The 23,258-nt window shown below is 42.5% G+C and overlaps 1 protein-coding gene across 4 annotated transcripts in view; it reads left to right on the top strand.

Annotated features, from left to right (window-relative positions):
- Positions 1–23,258, top strand: part of nckap5l (NCK-associated protein 5-like) — a 57,498-nt gene that overhangs the window by 15,980 nt on the left and 18,260 nt on the right. For 2 of the 4 annotated variants that reach the window (XM_005918760.3, XM_005918759.3), the window contains exon 2: positions 13,988–14,073. Coding sequence is in view for 1 of the 4 variants with exons in the window: in XM_005918759.3 (XP_005918821.1) it covers positions 13,988–14,073 (86 nt within the window). In the remaining 3 variants the exon portion in view is untranslated. Of the gene's footprint in view, positions 1–10,837; positions 10,916–10,940; positions 11,453–13,987; positions 14,074–23,258 lie in introns of those variants that run through there. The other 2 variants (XM_042219285.1, XM_005918761.3) reach the window with 2 other exon arrangements.

Genomic DNA, 23,258 nt, shown 5'->3' with positions numbered 1-23,258 from the left:
TTCAGTGTTGGATGAAGATATTAAACATGGTGAAAGTTTCCAATAAGGGGCCAATCAGAAAAAAGTTGTCCTAAAGCGAGAGGAGCTGAAACGCCTTGTTTCAGGCAGAAGATGAAGTGAGTAGCTCTAACAAGGCCCAGTTTAAGATGAACGGGGATTATTTTAAAGTTTGAATTATGCAAAGATGGTCTGGTCTAGGGCCTGTCGCCCTGTTTCACTGATTGGCAGCAGCTTGGTGTAATGCACCCCTTAAATACGCATAATTATTTCTCTCTTTTATTACATGTAGAAAATGCGTCTTTTACAGCTTGAGCTCTAGATTTCGTCTCAAAAGCACGATTTTTAGTTAACCAAGAAAAGCATCACATTTTTGCGTACGAGAAGCTTAAATAGAGAATATTTTACTTTGTTTGATCCTAAAATTAGTGAAGCTGTTTCCATAGAGAGTTGCAGACTGATTGATGCCGCTGAGTCTGTGCTCTCTGTAAGCCATTTCTGCTGCACAGCAAACACCATCAGCCAGGCAGACCACAGCTAGCCGGTGATGATGGCTCGCCGGTTACAACTCCTGACTTCCTAATGAGGTCCGACTAAGCCGAAGCTTCATGCAAATTAACACTAAGGTTTTTTTTATAGCCCCAGCTGTAGACCCCGCACATCCCGGTGTCACATTTCATGTCGGTGGATTAGCACTCCATCCTCACTTGGGGCTGCGCACATTACATTAAACTGTCTGCCTCTCAATGGGCGTTTGTACCCCACGGCTCTGATTTACAGCTCTTATTCAGACAGTTGCTTCTTTTTGCCCAACCACAAATGGCAGCGATGGACCATCTGCTAAAAAAATGTGCCAGATGTTTTCTCAATGAATCTAATAGAACATGAAGGAAAATCACGATTTAGCAGAGCCCACGGCGATGTCTTGAAACGGCTTCTTTTAACCAACAGTCCAAAAACAAACAGTTGGTTTAAAATCTGAGAAATCTGAGTAAAGGAAAAAAAAGTCTCTCCGCAGGAACCGTGGTATCACTTACACAACCAAATGTCATCTTAACAAAAAAGTTAGAAACAAACAAATTATGCCATCTTTGCTTTTTTAGCAAAGATGTTTTTATCTAGCTGTTTTTGGACTAGTAAATGGCAAAAAGGAGAACACTCAACAACTTTTTCTTTAAACTTCACAGGTAAAATATTTAAAGGTTTGATTTTATAGGAAGGGCGATTTCCGTGGATTTTTTTTATTATCAAAAAGATCTGGTGGCTTTATAAGCACAGTGAAACTTTTTAAACACTCATTCAATGGAACAAATGCACGCCTCATATTTCAGCAGTCAGGAATTCAATAACATGTGATGTCACAACAGTAGGCACTGCTTACTCTCAAAGATCTCGACTATGATAAAGTACACCAAACCTTCCGTTACTGGTAGGAAGACACGCTTGCATGTGAAGAATTCCCACCCCCTACTTTTGAGCTATAGCTGTACATTTGGAAAGCCGCACAGTTTAAATGTTTAAATATCCAAACTGTGAAACACTGTAACACTGTGCTTGAAAAAGGGCTAAGTTTGTAATTATTATCAAAATAAACGAGCATTTTTGGTTGTGTTTTCAAAGAGTACACAAGTAAATTGTGGTCTGTACAATTTAATGAGGCTCTTGATTAAATAAGTATTATCCACTCATTAAATGAGCTTGTTGTGGCTCAGACAGACTCGTTCAACTGCTTGTTAACACAGTCTTTACATCACATGGCAGCATTTAGTGCATTTAGGCATGTTGATGTGGTCGAGACGACCCGCTGAAGTTCAAACTGGGCATCAAAGGGATTTCAGTGACTTTGAGTGTGTCATAGTTGTCGGTCTGAATATTTCAGAACCAGCTGATTGTCCTTGAAAAAAATTCCACGTTGATGTCAGAGGTTAGAGGATAACGGTCAGACTGCTTGGAGCTGATAGGAAGGCAACAGTTAATCCATAACACCACTTGTTACAACCACAGTACGCAGAAGAGCATCTATGAAGGAACAATATGTCGAACCTTGAAGCAGATGGACTACAGCAGCAGAGGATCTCACACGAGGCCACTCTTATCAGCTAAGAACAGGAAACTGAGGCCACGGTTTACAACGCACACCATTAGAAGATGTTTCCTGATCTAATGAGTCTCTTGTTCCTGCTGCAACATTTTGATCTTTGGGTCAGAATTTGGCAGAAACTACGGTGGCCCTGAGAGGCCAAACGGACTGCAACTTAAGAAAACACGGTTAATAAGAAAAACGGTGCAAAAGCACACAAAACACAAAGGAAATAGGAAAAACGACAATGGAAATAAGGAAAAAACTGATTTCCAAAAGCACAAGGGAAGTGTTTCTGGGGAGACAATAACCTGACGGGTTCCCTTCCCTTGTGCCAGTTGAGACCAGTTCCAGGAACCAAAATATGCTAAGAATTGCGCTGGGAGACACTTAAAAGAAGTGAAGGATCTATTGGTTCTGTGAGGAAAGAAAAGATGAGAAGTAAATGTGTTAGCCTAACTATTAGCCTAAAAATCCGTCATCAGTATTATATGAATCATGATAAAACATGCCTACCATGTTTTGGGTTCCTGCAACTGGTCCGTTGGGTTATTGGGTTATTTTTCCTATTTCTGTTGTGTTTTTGGGCGATCGTGGCTCAAGAGTTGGCAGTTCATCTTGTAATCGGAAGGTTGCTGGTTTGAGCCCCGACTCGGACAGTCTTGGTCGTTGTGTCCTTGGGCAAGACACTTCACCTACCGCCTACTGGTGTTGGCCAGAGGGGCCGATGGCGTGATATGGCAGCCTCGCTTCTGTCAGTCTGCCCCAGGGCAGCTGTGGCTACAACTGTAGCTTGCCTCCACCAGTGTGTGAATGTGAGAGTGAATGAATAGTGGCATTGTAAAGCGCTTTGAGGGTCTCGAAAAGCGCTATATAAATGCAATCCATTATTATTTGTGTGCTTTTGCAGCATTTTTCTTATCGCTGGTGTTTTCTTAAGTTGCAGTCCGTTTGGCCTCTCAGGGCCACCGTAAGAAACAGCATGAAAACATGGATCCGTCCCGTCCTTAGTACAAACTGAGGTTTATTTACGTGCCACAGCCTACCTGAATATTCCCGTTCTCACCACAGCGGGCCCATCTCCTGATGGCTGCTTCCAGCAGGATCATCACAAACTGATTTGAAGGCAGAATGAGTTCATTATACTCAAAATGGCCTCGTCGGTCACCAGATCTCACTGTAGATACTTCTGCATAAGTATCTCTGTCTTCTGGCTCAGATTCTGGTTTCAGTGTGTAAGTTTTTTGTTAGCAACTGACAGTTATTAGAGAGCTCCGCCAAACTCAAAGAGTTATGATAAGTCACCAGAGGTTGTTAGTGTCATTTGTGGCCTGGGGACCAAAAGGAAAGGGACTGCACTGTTCTGAGAGGGGCGTCATCAGCACCGACATAAAAGCTCAGGCTGTAACTGGGCTGAAACCGAGGGTATAAAAGCATGAAAAAATAATTTCTTCTGATTAAACTTTAAAGACACACTATGGTGTTATGGAAAAGAAGGTTTAAATCACTTGTTTTTCCCCAACAACAGTCCAAAAATATTTGCGTTTTAGAAACATGCAGCAAATCCTCTCAAGTGACAACTTAAAATGAGGAAGTGTTTCATGTTTCTGCTTTAGAAAAAAAAAAGTTTCCTTTTAACAGACAACTTTTGTTCAGTTATCGCTCAAAAGAGTCTTTATGCTGGAAAATAGTGTGGTTAATATTCAAATATAATGATTAACTGTGTTGGTGGCACAAAATTGTAATTTGTGAGCAAATAGAAATGACCTCATCAGCTGCTTCTTCTTTGTTCTTGCAATGAATTCTCTGTCTTTCCTGGAGAAAACAAAACATTTGATGACATTTCAACAGTTTTAAGCTCAAACTATGAACGTGTAGAGAGCAACTGTCAGATTAAGTAATTAAAGCAATAATCATTAGCTGATGCCCTAAATGTTTCTGTGGATCATTGATTAGTCGACCGTTTGTTTCACTTCCTGTCTGGATGGTTTGTTTGCTGCTGTTCTTTGTTTTGGGGGTTGGGGGGGGGTTTCTATGTCATCTTATGTAATCAGCACATGAAGAGCTGCAAGTGTGCGAACGGCGTGTTTGAGACAGAGCTGTCAGACGGCGCCGTGACACTGTCACAGGTCACGTCTCATGTGTTGTTTGCATTGAATTTGAAGTCGGCCACATGACCGTTGCCAGGATGCCTCCAGGAGATGTTCTTCCCCTCGAGTTTCCTTCCATTAAGATGCATTTCTATCACCCTTTGGCTCATGGTTTTTGGTACCATTGAGTTCCTCTGAGCCGCTGCTGAAGATCCTCACTCGAGGGGTAGAGTGGATGGCGGAGGGGGGTTACAATAGGCCTTTTATGTTGTGAGTTATCCTCATTCCCTTGTGTTAGCTTCGGGGTAACATGTGACCAGCCCTCATTCAGGTCATGTCGGCGCTCTCAGTCTTTGACCCTCTTAGAAGGGAAGCTACTCCCTCAATGTCCCATTCATCCCATACAGATGTCTGTGTGTGTTAATGCCTGACACAGCAGCGTTATGACAAACCCCTGACAGCCCTTCATTCAGCTTTTTCAAGTGACATGTTAACTGCTGATGCGCAGCGCTGCGGGTTGACAAGCCTAGGTTTTTTTGTGCACAGGTGCCACAAAGATGCGTTATGTACTGTGTGAGCTGCATGTGACAGTTAACCATAGACCTGTGTTATTTTTATCAAGTATTAATAAAAAATTGCTGATACAGAAACCCTGAAACCCATAGTGTGAAAGGGGAAGCATCTGAATCGTTCAAGAATCTTCTTGCTATAATCTGAACGAATGTGCAGGGATTACTAACATTAGTATGTTTAATAAAACATCTGTATATCTTATGTTCGGTTATATTTGAGTGCCTGTTCAGGTGTCTCTGTGTTGCCTTCATTTAAAGTTGCCTTCTCAAACATTTGCAAAAACGGTCGTTCAGTCGGCAACATGAAGCATCAAGTAGTCGTAAGTGCATGTTTGGAAAAATTTGACTGTGACTTCCTATCACCCACCTTTTCCTCCACCGGAGATATCAAAGAGGGCACCTGACTTCCCTCTGAGCTCGATATGGTAGTGCTAACACTGCTCTGTCAGACCTCCACAGGTAGCGTGACTGCAGCACTCTCACAGCTGCTGACGAAAAGTATCTCTACACATTAAAAATATTTTAAGGCTTAAGTGGCTCCAGGGTGGTGGGCATGTGCCAAATTTACCTGCACATTTATCAGTTTATGCCTTGCTTTTATTTTGAAAGTCCAGTCGTTTCTAGCCATCTAGATGCAGTCCTTCCTGTCAAGTATACCAGCTTATTCACTGATCGGGCTGCTGTTTCTCTTCCTGTGGCTGGACATACTCAAACTCCTCTGGTGACAGGACTGTTCTGCTCTTTAGATGATCTTCAAGCTTTAGGTCCACACTTCTGGCTAACCGCAACACCACGCAAGTTCTCCACCTGCTGAGGCAACAAAGCAGAGCATTGGGTTAGAGCCTTTTAAAGTTAAGTCTCCCTTTGTGTGTCCATGATTTTCTTTTCCAATTTTTATCCGGTTGTCTCACAAGCAGTGTTGGTCAAGTTATAAAAGTTCAGTACTAATCTTTACTCCAAAAAGTAATCCGTTACTTTACTGATTACTTATTTTCAAAAGTAATTAATTACTTAGTTACTTTTTAAAAACACGATTTACAACCTGAATAGGTGATAAAGCGATAGATCTTTCAGCCCAATTCTACTTTTTCTGCATAATCCATCATACAAAATGTAATCAAATGGAAAAGTCTCTTTTTAAAACTTGTTTTATTAGTTTTAATCTTTTAACTTTATGCATCAAGCAAAAATTTAATTATATGCAACATTCTCTGACTTGAATAAATTAGTTTAACATTTAAACCTATTTTCTGCACATTCCAGCACATAAAATAAAATATTTTTTGTGTTTACACTCACTCTTTCAAATAGATGCAAGTAAAACACAGCAGAAAATAAATAAAGTCAAAGACTCAGCGGTCCTGTTGCTCTATTTTCACCTGTAAAGCAGGAGTAGGGTAGGCGGAGGTTTACCCTGGTGCAGGTGTGCCGCAGCGGTCAGTGGAAGAATCCGCGAGTTTCTCTGTGAATTTCCCATTACGTCGTTGCGCACTCGGTGCTTGTTTAGGGGTTTTTTCGCTGTAAAAAGAAGTTTTCTTCCCACGCACAGACGGACACTAATGTTTTTGTCACTTTTTATGGAATCAAACTCAAAGTAAGGTCAGTACTTCCACGCTTTAAACGCTGCACGCTCATACTCTCTCCCACACTCGATATATGATCCATTGTTGATCTGCACACAGCTGTTGTCACAAACGTCGCACTCGCTTACGTCACTGTCATGAGGCATCCTCGCAAAAAAAATCACGGTTTTAGTAACGCAGTAACGCAGCGTTCCTACGGGAAAGTAACGGTAATCTAATTACCGTTTTTGCAATAGTAATCCCTTACTTTACTCGTTACTTGAAGAAAAGTAATCGGATTACAGTAACACGTTACTGCCCATCTCTGCTCACAAGTCTTATAAAAATGGGCCAAAGCAGATGAAAAAAGCGGGTTCCCTACTGTTAGAGGCATATTGGAGGAATTGTTTTGCCAATTCTCCCACTGGATGCAGTTTGAAAGGAGAAGAAAAGATATGGTGCAATTAATCACCTTTTATGATGACAAAATGAGAAAAATCATCTGAATTTGATGAAGGTTTGAGTATCATGATGTCCCGCACAGAGCTGCACTTCTCTCCTTTGGTTTTTCATGATTCATTTAACAGGTTTCTTTCTATTGCACATTGTCACTATTTGCTTTACTTCACCAAGTTTTCCACCACAGCCAAGTTTAAAAATGTTTTTCCATACTTTTACTTTTTCCTACTTGTAGCACTTCTTCTAAGCTCTTTAAATGTAAATTTGAAAATAATGGAAGATTTAAAAATAGCAGATTCCTCACCGAGCATCAGTAAAAGTTTTAAAGAGACAGCTCACCCGAAAATAAAATTCAGATGTTTTTTTTCCTGCCAGCTGTACTGCTGTTTATTGATCTGTATTGCGTGCATCGCCTATTTTAGTCGTTTTAACATAATGCAACTAAATACTGCTCAGCATCAATTTCTCTTTATTAAAATTATGATGCACTTACTCACAAAATCCACAAACCTCATGAGCAGTAACATGTAGGGACTATTTTTTTCTGTCTACATCCGCCAACAAAAAGAAGCGTGCAGCGAGCTTACATCCTGTCATGCTGTGACTCGCAGTCTCATCACAGGATGAACGCTTCCTTCTGCAAAGTGCTGTGATTGGCGGGTGTAGTTTGGCAAAGCAAAAAGAGATTTTGGGGTGAACTGTCCCTTTAACACAAAGAGGAACAACCCAGCTTGATTAGATGGACTCAGATGGCTCTTATCTCATCCTTTTGAAAGACATTAGGCAATCACAAAGTGACACCACAAGCCGTTTACTTCTTTGCTCTTCTGATTATTTAGTAGATTAATGTAATTTTTAAATGGTACAAAAATATACAAGGTCTTCTTCAAACGTCTTGCTTTCTCCAAACAACAATATAAAGATATTCTGGTTGTTGCTTTCAAAACTACAGTTAAAAAGTTAAGAATTGGTCAAAATAAATACAGATTACATGTTTTTATTGCAGCTCTTCAATGATTATAGCATGGGTTTTTAAGGTTTTGATGACTGAGTGCCGGATTGAAGGCCACACATGAAGAATACACACATCAAACAGTTTTTATTGGTTAAGAGAGTGGTGGCTTTTGGTTTGTGACTGTCATTTTGGTGCTGGTTTACAGCTTTTTAACCATTAGTGAGGTAGCGTTTCTGTACCCTAAGTGGATTTTTTTAGTGCTAAGAGTTTAGTCTCTCCAGAGGAGCTGAAAGTAAACAGAAATGCTATTTTTGTCTGTACCGCAGTGTAATGTGAATTGTGAATGAATGTAATGCCCTTCAAGAACCCTGGGAGTTTAGCAGAAACGGTTTAATTGCTCACGTGGTGGTGGGATGATTAGGACGGCTTCTTTAAAGTTTTCAGCCACTAGGCGGACACAGATTAGAGGCTTGGTGGTGAGTACAGACTGGGCAGGACGGCCATATGTGTCAGCAATAAGAGGATAAATCCTCAGTGGACACAAGCTCTTTTGATCTGGGTGATTTTTGATGTGAGGCTCGGCATCTGTCGTGTGTTTTTTTTTTTTTTTTTTTTTTTTTTTTTTTTTTTTTTCTTTGTTGTGGTTGATTCTCGATGATGACCTGTGCAATTTTCCGCAGACAAACAGCTCATTTGAGTTGATAAAGCAGCATTTTTGTCTTTGGGGGTTCCCGTGATTTTTCCATATGGGATTCATGAGTGTCAGCATTAATCTTGGAAAAACAAACCGTCTCATTTCCCAGGAACTGAATCTGGGGCAGCTCTATACTTGCCAAACGGGCTCGGGTGTTTTGTTGAGATTTGAATACAATTGTAAGTGCCCCGGGGCATTTGATTTCCACTATAGGATGTCTGGTGTGGGGCAAGGTCAATTTGGGTTAGGTGTCTTTTTTTTTGTCTGGTTAATTAGGGTCATATTATTACTTTAAATCAGAACCTACATATCTGCGATTTAAAGAGTTGTTTACGGGGGCAGGGATGCTGCAGGGATGTGTTGCCATCCATTATTGCTTTATTATATTATCCTCCCACATTCTGCTCATGAAACCCGTGTTTTCTTCCTCTCGCTGTTGCCGTGGCTCCCAGTCATTTTGTCATCAGACTTGGTTTATTGTGTCTGGTATGTGAGGATGATGTGGCCTTGTTAATAAGGACAGCAGCTGAGTCACACCGGGTGAAAACCTGGAGAGAGAAACCACACCGAGACGCTGTGCCGAGAAACCTGCCAGGGCGCTGACCGGTTCACACAAGACGCTGATTGTGGAAGCCGTGACCCCCCCATTCACAAAGATTGCTGCACAACAGCCACACTGTTAACTCATTAATCGATTGAAGCGATTAATCTGGAACTAATAACTGTTTCAGTTATTTAAAACCAAAAAACCCCCCAAACATTTTCTCACCCATACTTCTGAAATGTGTCACCCATTTGGGTTTGGGACTGTTGTACTGAGAAAATAAAGCAGCATATTTTATTAATAAGTAATTATCAAAGGCTTTCAAAAAAAGACTCACAGTTTAGTTTACTTGTTTAATTTTTAATTTGACTCTTACATGGTGGGTTGGAGAAAAGAGACTTTTTCAGGGAACTTTAATTCTTTCTGTGTTTTTAAAAAAAAAAAAGAAAAGAAAGGTTAGAACCTCTAGAAGTTAACTAAAGCTATCAACAGAAGATAAAGAAACAACCACTATGACTGGTTTTGAGCTAGGGTCAGGCTGAACTTGGAGCAGTAAATCATCCAGGCTAGTCATTAAACCCGGGATTATATATCCGCATCCATGCGTCTGCTAGGGTCCCCTCGGGTCCAAGTGTAACAAATATCTTCACGTAACATAACGTAACTGTACTTTCTTACTTTGAGGTGCTAACAGAAATTTATTTGAAGTACTCGGCAAAGTGTCTCGCCCCAAAAATCCCAGTTACTCAAAAAAGAAAAAGGATGTGTTCATCCACCCATACGAGAGGCTTGTGACACTGTGACCGGATGCAAACAGTCATGCCATCCACATCAGCTGAGCTGTAATGCTAGCGGGCCCCATTTTTCTCTCCTTTTTGGGGATCCACAGATTGTGAAATTCTGGATGCCGTTATTAAATCATGGGTTCACCCCAGTGTCTCCGAGCCAACGCAAAACGGATGTTGCACAACACATAAACATCGGCTACTAAAGTCGATAGATTCCATTTTATTTGTGGCTACACCAACATCGGTGCAACCTTTCTTCTTTTGGTTGGTCACAAGTGGCAACTTCCAGGACTGATGAACAACAAACAAGCAAGCATGGAAACAGATACACAGAGAGTCTGCTGAGTGGGGCAGATTACAGCTGTCAAATGAGGAAATATTGATGACACGGAGTGTGTTCTAACACCTAAATGTAGTGCATTTTCTTCCTGCTGATGCTCAGGTTTCCGCAGCAAATGACCGAGGACAGAATCAAACCCAGGGTGACAGCTTTGTGCCACATGGTTTGTTGATTTGGTGCTAAATAAATCAAATTGAACTGAACCCGCTGCCTGCTAGGTCTCACCTCCATGAACTGAAGTCCCTGAATTGGACCTCTCCACCTAGCTGCTTATTGGTGTCTTTGCAGATGTGTCTGATTGTTGCACCTGTATGTTTAAACAAGCTTGATGGGATTAACTGGTAACATAGTACACATCCTTTCAACTAACTGCAGTCGTTTCTTGCTGCTCTAACTTTAAAGGCTTGAAAATTTGAAGTCCAGAAACGAGCTGCATTCGAATGGCAGATTCCATCTTTTAGATACAATATGTAGAGATAAGAAAAACCTCCCGTCACCTCATCTCGGCACATAATTTGGGCTCTGTTAACTCTGGGTTGCTGTGTTTGCTCCATTTTCTCTAAGCCACAGCAGAGAATAATTGAGACTATAATTTCTAATGAAAGTAATCATAAGCTGGAGCCTCCTGATTCCTCCTGATTTCCAGTCTTTCCCTCTGTGCCGTCGCACAGGACTCTGTCCAACACGTACTGCCAATGTGAAAGAGAAGGACAATCCTCTTAGTGCAGAGCCTGTTTTCTTTCTAGGGCACTTAATGGCTCTGTGCAGAGCTGCTGTCAGTTCGGCCGGGATGTCGGATATCCTCTCCCTGTTACGTCCCTTTGTCCGTACAAGGTAGGGTCTCCTGTGAAAACAACTCCCCCTTCTCCTCCTCTTTATGACCCAAGCCGGCAGCTGTGGGGTTAATGTTTAGCAGCAGCAGCAGCAGCACAGGCAGGAGTTGTAGGAGGTGGAGGAGGAGGGGAGAAGGAGAGCAACTGGGAGGTGGGGGCTGGTCCACAGCTGTTGTAGTAGGCAGGGTCTGTTGGGGTAGGAAGCCTGCCTCACTCGCCCTGGAACAATGGGAGGCATGGCAGCCTCTGCAGACAGCACAGACACATACACAATGCTCATGCCCAAGGACAGGCCTTTTCTAGCTGTAGCATAGAGGAAACCGGCTTCCTCGCCACGCTCGCAAAGTGACGGCACTTTTAACAGGAGGTGGTGCGGGAGGGGGGGGACGTAATCTCCTCGGCGGCCGGAAAGCAGAAATGTAAGGTTGTGGCCTCCTTTCATGTCTTTTTTCCCCTCTTTGCTTCTCGTGCCTTACGTTTCATTCTGGTGTGAGGAGCTCTCAGATGACTGGATGACAGAAAAGGCAGAAGGAGAAAGGTGAGATGACCCAAAATGTGTACTTTGGGAGGAGGGGGTTAATTTGTATTGGTGATGCAGTTTTTACAGCTGACATGGTCTTCAGCGCCCGGCGCTCTGTCTGCCTGTTGGGATGTTGTTTCTGTGTCCAAGTGAAGCAGATTTTTCTCCCTGAAATGACAGCGAGGGGTCTCGTGTTTTGTGGTGTTGACTTGACGTGAATAGGCACGAGATGACTGCTAAAGGAGGGCTGATTTCCCTGTGTGCATATGTGTGTGTGAGTTGTTTAGGTTAGCATTAATATCCGTGGGTTAGCTTACATTTTATTACAGCAGCAGGCTGAGCACTGTTAACACTCTGTGTCCTTTTTATTTAAATGTTTGCCTGAACCAGCTCCAAATCCCGTTTTGGTTCCCGCTAACAAAGTGCCATAAATCTGCCAAACGTGCACGAGGGTGGGTGGAGGTGGTGGATGGTGTGCTGCCTGAATGCTGCCTGAATGTGTGATATCTGGAGGATGAAGGGACCCTTGATGTGCTTCCTCCATGGGTGTGGAGGTTGGCTGGCACAGATTTAAGAAGGATCCCTGCGTTTTGTGTGATTGCTCTCAGACCTGCATGGCTCACTTCCAATCTCTCAGACCTCTTTTGGGAAGGGAGCTCCCCTCCTCCTCTTCCTTCTCCTCCTCCTCCTTCTCCTCATCCATCCCTTCCCCCACCTCCTCTCGCTCCTCATCCCAAATATTGCTTGTGTGCGATTCGTCTCGGTTCATGTAGCCAAACATCAGACAGGAAGCAGTGCCGAGGGAACCCGCCAGCCTGATTCTGTCTCACACACATCTCTATTCCACTTTGATATTTATCTGCATCTGTATTAATGATACCGACCACTGTGCGTCTGCAGAAAATGAGGGAAAAAAACGACTCTGGCCTACATTTTTTAGGAGAGATTCAGCCATTCCCGAGTCTTGCTTAATTCCAGCGTGTGAGGATTGAGGTTTTTGTCACATTGTTTACATATCCCGCCTACACACTTTGCGTACACAGCGAGAACTTCAGTCTTTGCCTTTACAGATTGGCAGATGGAAAGGGTGGTGTTTGACGTATCTTCGGATGGCCTTGCCTATCCCCAAGAGTGAGACTGACATGATTTAAGAAGCTTTTGTGCATTTCTTCGCTCTGCTTTGGCTGAGTCGCCTTTGAATTTTCTCCCCCTATCCCTGCCCTCATTCCATGAATCTCCTCATCCTCATCCCCAGCATCCCACCAAACCACTTTGAAAACCTAAATTTGCCTCCTTGAATATTTCTAATTTTTTATCATCCCACCTTCAAAAAAAAAATGGATTTGAAAGTAAGAGTCTTGTTTAGGGCTTTTTCTCGATCTGCTGGCCACTTTGTGGTCTCCGTTTCTCAGCACCTGGCAAACCGAGGCCAGAACGGCGGATCTGCTCTTGCTCTATTAAAACCCCAGATTGAGTGGGCAGATGCTCAACACCTCTAATCCCATTGCAGTTTGACAAGATCTAACAGGATCAGGCCCCGTTACCTTATAGAGCGCGTTTGGAAATGAAGAGTTAATACTGCAGTTCGGCGCCCAAACATATCTGTGTTGACGAGACAAAAAAAACGCTGGCTGAGGAGACCCTACTGCAGACGTGGCGCCCCACTTATGCTGTAAACCTTTGTAGAAAGCGAGCATAATTAACGGGGAGTTCGATTAATGGGGGAATCCCACATTAGGCTGAAACTTTAAAGGAAATCTTTGTGTGGCACTGTCCTGCATTCTCAGAAAGACATAAAAGGGGAGTTCTTAAATGCTGTCTACTGAATTATTCATCCATCTTTCTTTCATTACACTTTACAATGACTCAGAGATGAAAGGAAAGACGAGATTGAGGAAAGAGGGCGAGATAGAGGAGCGGGGGCTTGTGGTCTTTGCATGGCTGGCGTCTGCCGAGTGCCGGTGTCTCCCGAGGGCAAAGGGAGCATCTTCCTCTCCTCTCGGTTTCCTGTTCGCTTGTGGAGCCGAGGAAGGCTGCGGCCTTTCCCCGCGTCCCATCGCAGAGGTGACATTGACCTCAAACCCCATCTTAAACTCCGGCATCAAACTTTTTGAGATCTGGTTACACACGGGCAGATTTTGCGGTTTCTTCTTATGATTTAAGATGCAGAGAGGAGGAGGAGGAGGATGGGAGGGGGAAAGATGAGGCCGGGGGTTTATTACCTCCACCGAGGAGCCTCTGTGATTGGTTGGTTCGTCTTTGTTAGCAGGATTATTCCAAAAAAGGCTCGATCTGAATCCAGGATTCTTCCCCATTGTTTGATGGGGGGTTAAAACTGCACCTTTCTTTTCATATCTTCACAAATGTGTGTCAAATTATGAAGTGAGAGAAATACAGAGACTTGATGTTCTCCATAAAATACCGCAGTCTAATCCAAGATTCAGATATCCTTCTCCGTGTCCTCCCGGGAGTCCGCTCATGCATTGTGCCGAGGAGATTTTCAGCCTCGGAGCTGTTGTGTTTTAAAACATGTCCCGGTTTTCTCGCCCCCAGCTCCGTGGTTTTGTTGTTGGGAGACAGAGGTGCCTGACGGGAGACTGACTCCTCTTCAAGGATCATTACAAGAGCTGACCCCGCAGGTGAGTACATGATTCATAATGTTATGATTTCCTGAAGGCTAATAATTATTATTTACTATTTTGTGTACAAATTGATTCATTGTTGAGCTTATAAAATGTCACATATAAAAGGCACACGCTCATTCATATTTGCAGAAAATAGCCCGGATGTCGTATTAAATGTCGCCAGTTATTCTTTTAGTTATACGATGTCAAACAAAGGCACTTTTGAATGCACACTTGCAGCGTGACACCCACAGTTTAGTTGATTACAGTTTCCTTCACACAAGAAAGCATCTGTTTTACTTCCTCACTATTAATCAGACCCTTTGATGTGTACCATTAAATTTAAATCTCATACTCACTCAAAATCCCAGAGTACACAGCTGGGTTAACCCTGTGTTAGACTACTCAGATTAGACTGTGCTAGTTTAGCAATTTTCTCACACACACAGCACATTATTGTGAAGATGTTACTGTGAAAGAAAAAAGGGGGGGGGAAAGGGAAAACGTGACTCACTGTTAATGTTTCCCTCCAACTCCTTGGCACGTGTCCAATCCTACGATGGCGTCGGAGCGCGTATTCAAATCGGCTAGCAACGTGGCAGGAAGTATCGGAATAAAGATGCAAAATAGTCATATAACAAATTTAAATGAAAACTCAGCTGGCATCAATTTTGTTTATTTAGATGTCATGCAGTGAAAGCCAATCTAAACTGTTATGTTCATATTTGTTTTTAAATGAGCTGAAAATCTTCTGCTCGGTATTAATTTGCTACCTGTTGAGTTAATGATTTATTGTTTTGGTGTTTCGTGCACAAAATCTCAAAACCAAATCACAAACTGTTCCACATACAGTAACTGTAAATCTAATATAAGGAGAATAGCACCACATCCTCACGTTTAAGGAGCTGTAACCATCCGTGTGCCTCATTAACCAGATAAGTGAGGAAATGAGGTTTTTTGCAGTGTTTAAGCAAAATTTCACACACTATTGATATGAAAATGTTACTAATCACCAAGTCTCAAACCTATATGTGTATACTCTATATGTAAATATTAATTCTATAACCGTAATAGATTTTATAGCACATGCTCACATTTAAGAAGGAGCAAACACAAAGAAAGTTCTGCATCTTCAATTAAAAAACAGGCGATCATGAATGTATCTGCAGATTAACTTTCCTTTCTGTCCTTTGCTTCAGTTCTTTTATTGTCTGAGCTTTAAAAAAAATGTATCTATGACTCTGTTTCGGTGCTACTTCTCTGTTTCATTTCCTCCGTCTCCCTGCTTGTTAGTCAGCAGGCTTGTTGGTAGTTTCTGTGTCAATGCTTTACACCCATGAAAAGTTAATCCGTCCTTTGCAGCAGTCGCTGCTGGCTGATTTGTTTAAAGGACACCACAGCTATTTGTTTCCAGCAGAAGACATGTTAGTATTCCTCTGGTGTCAAGTTGCACTTTATTTGTTTGCTGATGAATGTGCAGCAGTGTCCCCGCAGCTCACATTTTTCATACGCAGGTATCCGCTTGAGTCATTTTAGGAGGAACAAAAGCACCACATGCCCGCTTGGCTCAGAGGCTAACACATGATCCTGCCTGTTTTCTTCACTGATTGGAGCTTTTAGCTGCGAACGCGGCGCCTCGCTGCCCTGTGTTTACACTTAGCGATGTCTGATTGAGTGGCTGTGTTTTCCAGAAGGGTGCATTTACAAAAACAAAACACTTTGTGCTCACTTTGACCTTCATCTTATCTGTTTGCTCTTTTTTTTCCATCCCTTCTTTATGCGTGCATTCTTGCTCGCGTCCTCTTGTTTGCTTCCCTATTTCTATAGACATAAAAAACAACCAAGACTTTTCTTTGGCCGAGTTTATTTTAGGAATTTACACAGCAAGGCCAAAACCTTAAAGTAGTGTAGAATGACACCGAGGCAGCTGTCGGTGGCAACGGGGAGAAAACCTGTTAACAGGAAGAAACCTCAGACAGAGCCAGTGAAGACAACCTTTGGCCTCAGCGGGGGCTGCTCCTTTTTAAAAAAAATCCTCATCATACTACCTCAGCTTTTGCAACTTCGTGCATTTGTTGAACTTCCTCTCCAGACTCCTCGAAGCTAAAACGTTTCCCAGCAGGGTTTAATTTTCTTGATGACCAAAGTCTCTTTCAGTCGTCTTGGTTCACGTTAAGGCAAATCTGCCTCAGCCAGCCCTGTGAGCTGTGCGCTGACCAAAAGAACGAGGTCAAATGGGTTTCCCTGCAGGGTGCCTGGGCTCAGACACCTAGGTGGAGCTCTGAGTAGAGTCGCTGTTCCTTCCTGTCCAAAGGATTCCTGGATGTCTACCTGAAGGTTTTTCCGGCATGCCATACTAGGAGGAGACTTCAGAGTAGATCCAGAACCCACTGGAGAGATTATGTGCCTCATCTGGCCTGGGAGAAACTCGGGATCCCACAGGAGAAACTGGAAAGTGTAGCTAGGAGAAAGCATGTGTGGAATACCCAGTTTAGCTGCTGCCACTGTGACCTGACTTCAGATAAAAAGAAGAAAAAGAGCAAAATGACAGATGATTGTTTTAACTTGATTATCTTGATAATCTGGTTGGAAGTACAGAAGTATATAAAGGTATTGATGATAATTGGGGTTTGAATTCGTGCAGCAGCAGCAGCACAGTTTGGGCCACATTTTGTGGTTTATATTGGCTCTCTTCTCTTTTGGCTGGATCCCATCTTGCAGTTGGAGAGACTCACTTTCCCACAACACTTCAGCTCAGTTAGACCGAGTCACTCATGCAGGTGCAGTCAGGCTGCTGTTATGTTGTTGAGTGATGCTCTGGAGACTGTTGAAGATTTTATTCTTAATTTAATTCTTAATTTAATTACGATTTTGTTGTCTCCTCTTCCTGCTGCTCCTCTGCTTACCCAGCGTTCGGGCTAACGTCGGTTCCTCTGAGATGGTGTTACGGTGCCCTGTGATTTGGAGCTGTCTGATCTGAGTTCTGCAGGAATATGTCTTCATATAAGTTAAAGTTGCCAGTACTGTTTTAAAAATAAACAAAAATAAATTTATGGATGATTTTAACAGACTTTATAGGGTTATTGTGATATTATTGTGACATGCATGGTTGGAGGCCATGATGAATTGCACTAGTCTTATCGGTTGGAGTAGATCAGAAACATACAGCTCCAGAGTTGAAAGGTGCAGGGAGCATGAAGATGCAAAGATTATAAAATCAGAAATAACAGATGCATAGAAAGCTTCTCTGCATCGTGGAAGTCCTGCAGCAGCCTGAGCACGTCGCAGGGTAACTAAGGATTTGTTCTGGGTCACCTGATCCAGTCCCGTTCGTGAGCTTTACCAAAACGAAAGTTTGAAGCTGAACGTGAGAGTCGAAGAGAGAGTTTCTGTCCCACGAGTCCAAACTGGTTCCACAGGAATGGATTTTATTGCCCACTCAATGCAAATATTGTGCACAGTGACTGTGATGTTTGTTACTGCTCATGCATAAAGGAACGAGTGAATATTACATTCACTGCAACTCATCACATCCTTCTCCTAACAGTTATTTTTGTTATCGGTTAACCTGCTGATACTTTGACCGATTATTTCAAACAGTATCTGTTTCTGATGCCTGATAAGCTTGTTGGGATTCCCAGTGCAGTTCCTTATTTATGTTATACTGGTGTAGCCTCTCGGTTCATTATCTCTTAGAGCCCGTCCTTTTGATTGGCTGGCCCTGGTAAACAGAAGGTTTGGATAGTGGGTGGGATGCGTTATGAGTTCACACTGGTGCAGACTTGGTGTTGGGGGGACTTTTAACTCTTTTCCACATAAGTCTACTTCATTTAAAAGCCTTTAATGTGGTGGATCCTCCATTAAGAAGGATGCTGAGAACCAATCATAACTGTAATTCTGTGTTTTGGCGAAAGATTTCTTTTCTGTAGACTGTTTAGCATCAGAGAGTTTAATTATTAATTTAAGTTAATCGCCTGATTACCATACAGTCAGGCATTCATCCCGACATGCACACATCAGAGGACTGGCGAGGCCGGCTGTTCTGGTAAAGGCCTTTCCATGTAGAGCTTTATATGTTGGTAACAGAATTTAAAAGTTGATTGTGAATTTCACTGGAAGCCTGTGAAGGGATGCAAGAATAATTAGATAAAAGTGTTTTAGACTTTCTGCGTGCACAAGTATGCTCGGATCTTGGTGAAGGGTAGGACTGAGGCTCTGTGCTGACATGTGTGACTCCACAGAGTCGTCCACAGAAATGCTGCACTGCAGTCGACTACAGCAGGCTTGACTTCTCATCCACGCTGTCCGCAGCAGAGTATGATCCTCACCTTACAGGGCTAATGGCTAAAATAAAATCTCAACCCGAAGCTGATATAACTCTATTATTTTTAAATTTCTCAGTCTGTGTAGTTTCCCCACTGTGATGGTTAAATACATGTTTAAATCAGTGGAATATCCCTTTAAGTCTTTTTCTTGCACCTGAGAATAAATTCAGCGATCAGGCTGTTCAGATGTGAATAAATGAACATCCCACATCGACCTTGTCGCATCACTATCCTATCAGAATATGCCGTCGCAAGGACATTTTTTTTTTTTAGCGTCAATTGCTCTGTGATGAATAAAAATGTGCTCAGAATATTGCCTTGCTCAGTAGTAGGTGGATTAAAAAAAAAAAAGCTGAGCAGAGCAGCAGCATCGACTCCGTTTGCATTCCCCTCGTGGTTTCTCTCTGACAGCACCAGCGGCTGTGAGTCTGTGGAAGGAGCTCGCTGGCACTGCTGTAGCCCCGCCGGGACCCACCGAGCCTCCTCTCCTCCGCCCTGTCAATGAGCCTCTGTGTGCACTTTCAGGCCAGTCACAGCCTCTTATACCACCCCCATCGTGACAATACCGCAGTTCAGAAAGCAGCCAGAAGTAGCCTCCCTCCCTCACTCCCTGTCTGTTAGTTCACCTCCTCCTCTTCGTGTTTCCCAAAGATGTTACAGCAAGTTTATCTCTGTAGTACCAACAACAGGGCAATGAATATGTGGCTTACTTTCGATATAAATCAACACTGAGACCGAAAATGAATAGCAGCGAAGCTTTTGATGCTTTTCCTTTTCATTGATGATCTGCTAACTGCATTTCTTTGGGTTATGGATTGTTAGCTGGACAAAACGAGGCAGCTACAGCTGAAATATTTCACAGTTTTGAGACACTTTGCAGATGAAACAATTTATCTGCAGATGAATGAAGCAGAAAAGCAGTCGGTGAGTGCATCATCTGCCAAGGTCAATGCTGCAGATCTGGTTCAAAATGTAACGAATTGTTCCTTTGCCCACCTTTTGGCTTTAGTAGTTTTTGTGTAGTCGTGCTGAAACCCCCTTAAAATTGCACAGTAAATGCCCACAATGTGAGAAAGAAAACTTGTGCTTGGCAAGAAGGAAGAAAAATGTAGACCATAGAGAGAAAGGGAGAAAACACAAACAAGAAGCCAAAAGTTAGCATCATGGAGTGATGGTGTTTAAAGACATTAATAGTGAAAAGAAAGGGGAGTGGAGAGAAAATGGGCATCATGGGAAACCCCCCAGCAGCTTTATCCTATAGCAGCATAACTAAGAAATGCTTCTGATCCTGGTCTAACTATAAGTTTCATCAAAAAGGGAAGTTTTAAATCAGATCTTTAAAGCAGAGAGTGTTTCTGTCTCCCAAACTGGTTCCACAGGAGAGGAGCCTGAAAGCTGGAGGCTCTGCCTCCCATTCTACTTTTAGAAACTCCAAGAACCGCAAGTAAGCCTGCAGTCTGTGAGCGAAGCACTCTGCCGGGATAACATGATACTAAAAGGTTTTTAAGATGTGATGGAGGTTTGATCCTTCAGGACTTTGTATGTGAGAAGAAGGATTTTAAATTCAATTCTTAACAGGGAGCCAAGGAAGGGAAGCTAATGTGGGAGAAATATGATCCCGCTTTGTAGTCCAGATATTTCTGAGTGTGTTCAAAAACTGCATTAAAAGAGGTCGGTTAGTAAGAATACTTTTTTTTTTAAATGATGTGAACACATTAGCCAAAATGCTGGGATTTTGTTTATCTGCTAGTCATTGATTAAAAGTGCAGAAATTAAAAAATAGAAGCCAATTTGTCATTAAATGATGGCTGATAGTTTAACTGTTTTCCACCTTGGATGCCTTCCAGGGGTAAAAAGTTGTTTCTCTTTTCTGAGCTGAATAGTTTGTCAGATTTCAGGCCTGCTTCCAGAACAAAATGACTGCGATTATTAGAGAGAGTTATCTCTGCCTGTACAGTTTACTGGGGCTAAACTGGAAAATCCCAGAACTTATTCTGAAGGTCATCAGACCGCATGTGTATTGAATATAAAGGTCGTCAAATTTCGTCTTTATGGGGAAAAAAGAGTTAAAAGTTTGCTTCTTTTTTTAAAACAAAGAATGTAAACAGATAATGGCAGCTGACGCAGCGTGTCTGACATCAGTGGTCAATTTAGTTTCATAGCTGCATCAAACTACATCTACACCAGCCGCCTTCTGCTTTTCTGATGTTTGCAGTCGTACACAGAAAAAGCGGTCAGTGTCACGACAGCGAGTGAGCTGTTGTGGAAAGACTTTGTGGCATTTTTGTTTTGTCACACTTTATGAGGCGTATCAGTTGCAGCATCATTTTTTTTGTCCATTGTGACACAGTGTGCAAGATGAGATGATAAACTTTTTGTTCCAGTCTCAGACGCCCTATGTGGTCCAGATTAGATGGGCTGATATCGTGTATTTTGAACCGGCATTAGCGTTAGAGCAGAATTCAAGTTTCTTCATGTCTAATATGAGAATCTACCATTGTAACAGTGGATCCAGGTTACAGTTACAGAGCTACAGCAGCGTCTACAGCTGTGGGGATGCATGCCAGCTAGAGGTGTTAGAGATTCTGTCTAAATCCCCAACACTGTTCTTCTACTTTTTTCTAGTAAAAGCTCCCTCAGACTTTGTTACATCATGCAATAACATTTGAAAAAGTGTCTTATTGGCAATAACCTGGATAGAAGAGCACACAGTGGATGACTGTCAGTCATGGATTGGCCTCCCCAGAGCCTGGACCTCAACATTACTGAAGCAGTGATCATCCTGACAGAGCACTGAACAAAAGCAGATAAAAAACAAAACAAAGAAAAGCTTTGAATGTCTTTTAAAAAAAGCCTGGAAACTATTTCTGAAGACTATTTAAAGTACAAGAAAACTGCCTAAAAGAGGTCAGACTGTGTTGAATATTGACTTTTAGGCTTGTTAGAACTGTACAAACCTTAAACACTATAGTTCCATGTATGTTTGCACATATTTCAATAAGTCGCTGCACCTGTTTCCCATTATCTTAGGAAAATGTGATGAAATGGAAGGTGGGTCGAGACTTTTGCACAGCAGTTAGGGAAAAGCTGCTTCTGTGTTTAGCTTTATGGTAAATAATCTCTCTGTACAGTCTATAGCCGATTAGTCAATAGGCACACAATATATTTGCTGAGGAAAAAACATTGATTGTTGATCAATTATTCGGTCATCGAACCTCAGCCTGGCTGCTTGTCGATGTGAAGATTTGCTGTTTTATGTCCCAAGAAGCTGAATACCGTAAATAAAAAAATTAAATTAAATTAAAAAAGAGCGTTACTCGTTCTAACAGATGCTTCTTTGCTGGTGGCTCTTTTTCGTTTTTTTTCCAGAGAGGCTTGTGACGTTATCTGTGCACTTCAAAAGAAAAACCACAGCAGCCAAGGCAAAACCACATTTTCGTGTTATATTTAGAATCACTTTTGTTGTCTTTTGGTGCACGCTGTAATTTCCATGTGAATGTTCGCAAACGCACACACAGAGGGATGTGTGCATGCTTCTCCATCCTGCTGCCCGGAGCTTTGATGTGCATTAGTGAAGAGAAGATCTGGTATTTATAACCACTCAGCCATCCGTTTGACCTTGGATGCAGGAACGATACTAATATCTGCTTCCGTTCTTAGATGGGGTTCATTGATCATCCCTCCATTATACGTGTAGATTCGGCCGCGTGGAGTCGATCGCGGCTCAATAAGCAGCCTACACTTTGGATGGTGCTGCTCAGGTTTGTCAGTCGGCGTTCACAGCCCAGTGATGTTCGATAATCTTCCCGTAAACGCTTTGCAAACAGCTCCTGTTACACGAAGCCTGGTGGGTCTCTGCTGAGTTTTTATTTTTTATGTTTTTAAACTATTAGAAGCTACTGAACATTTCCAATCAGTGCTTTTAATTCTCTGTGCATTTGTTGAGTTCATATTTAAGGCTTGTTGTACTTCAATACTTTAATTTAATGTCCAATAACGTGACATTAAAATGATGCATTTTTTGGCACTTGACATTGGAGTTGGTGTCCACAAACATCTCTGCAATGTCTTAATATACGGCTCTAATCCATCAGTAACATGATGACACGTTTGTGAAACGGCTCACAGATTCTCAGTGTGTTTGTTTGTTTTTAAATGACTTCGGCTTCTTATCGTTTATTTTATAATGCAGCGATTCAGCTTTTTCCCATGACCACCTTCAAGTCTGAGGCCATTGTTCTCAGCTAGGAAAGGGTGGAGTGGCTACTCCGGGTCAGGGATGCTTTGCTGCACCACATGGAGGAGTTTAAGTATCTTTTTCATGAGTTAGGGAGGAAGAGAAGATGGCTATACCAGTCTGCTTGTCCAGAGAGGTGTGTGTGAAAGTAAAGCTGTTGATTTAAAGGTCAGTCTACCTCTCTAACCTCACCTATGGCCTCGAACTCCGAGCGATGACCAAAAAAATTGCTGATACAAACGGTGAATTTTAGCTTTCCCTGAAGGTCGGTGGGCTTCATCCTTAGAGATGAGGTGAGGAGTTAAGTCATTTGTTAGGGACTCAGAGTAGGGCCACTACTCCTTCTTATAGAAACCAGCAATCTGAGGTGGTTCAAGCATCTCCTGGGCACCTCCTGGGTGAGGTATTGCAGGCGTGTCCTACTGGGCGGAGGGCGGAGGATACAGGAACTGGAGGAAGTTACTGGGCTTCTCTGCTTATGGGCTGGATGGATGGTATTTATAGGTTCATGTTAATCACTTTAAATTCTTCAGACTAGTCTCCTTTAAGCTCAGTGTAGGTCATTATTGCATGCTGCTGCTGTTTACCGGCTCAGTCTGAGTGCACCTCCTTTTGCTGCTCCTCACACACACTGTGTG

Source organism: Haplochromis burtoni, unplaced genomic scaffold (genome assembly GCF_018398535.1).
Source record: "Haplochromis burtoni strain Fernald_Lab_line unplaced genomic scaffold, NCSU_Asbu1 Contig_31, whole genome shotgun sequence".
Classification (NCBI taxonomy): domain Eukaryota; kingdom Metazoa; phylum Chordata; class Actinopteri; order Cichliformes; family Cichlidae; genus Haplochromis; species Haplochromis burtoni.
The sequence above is the reverse complement of the archived record's forward strand: the minus strand, read 5'-3'. Positions and strand labels throughout refer to the sequence as shown.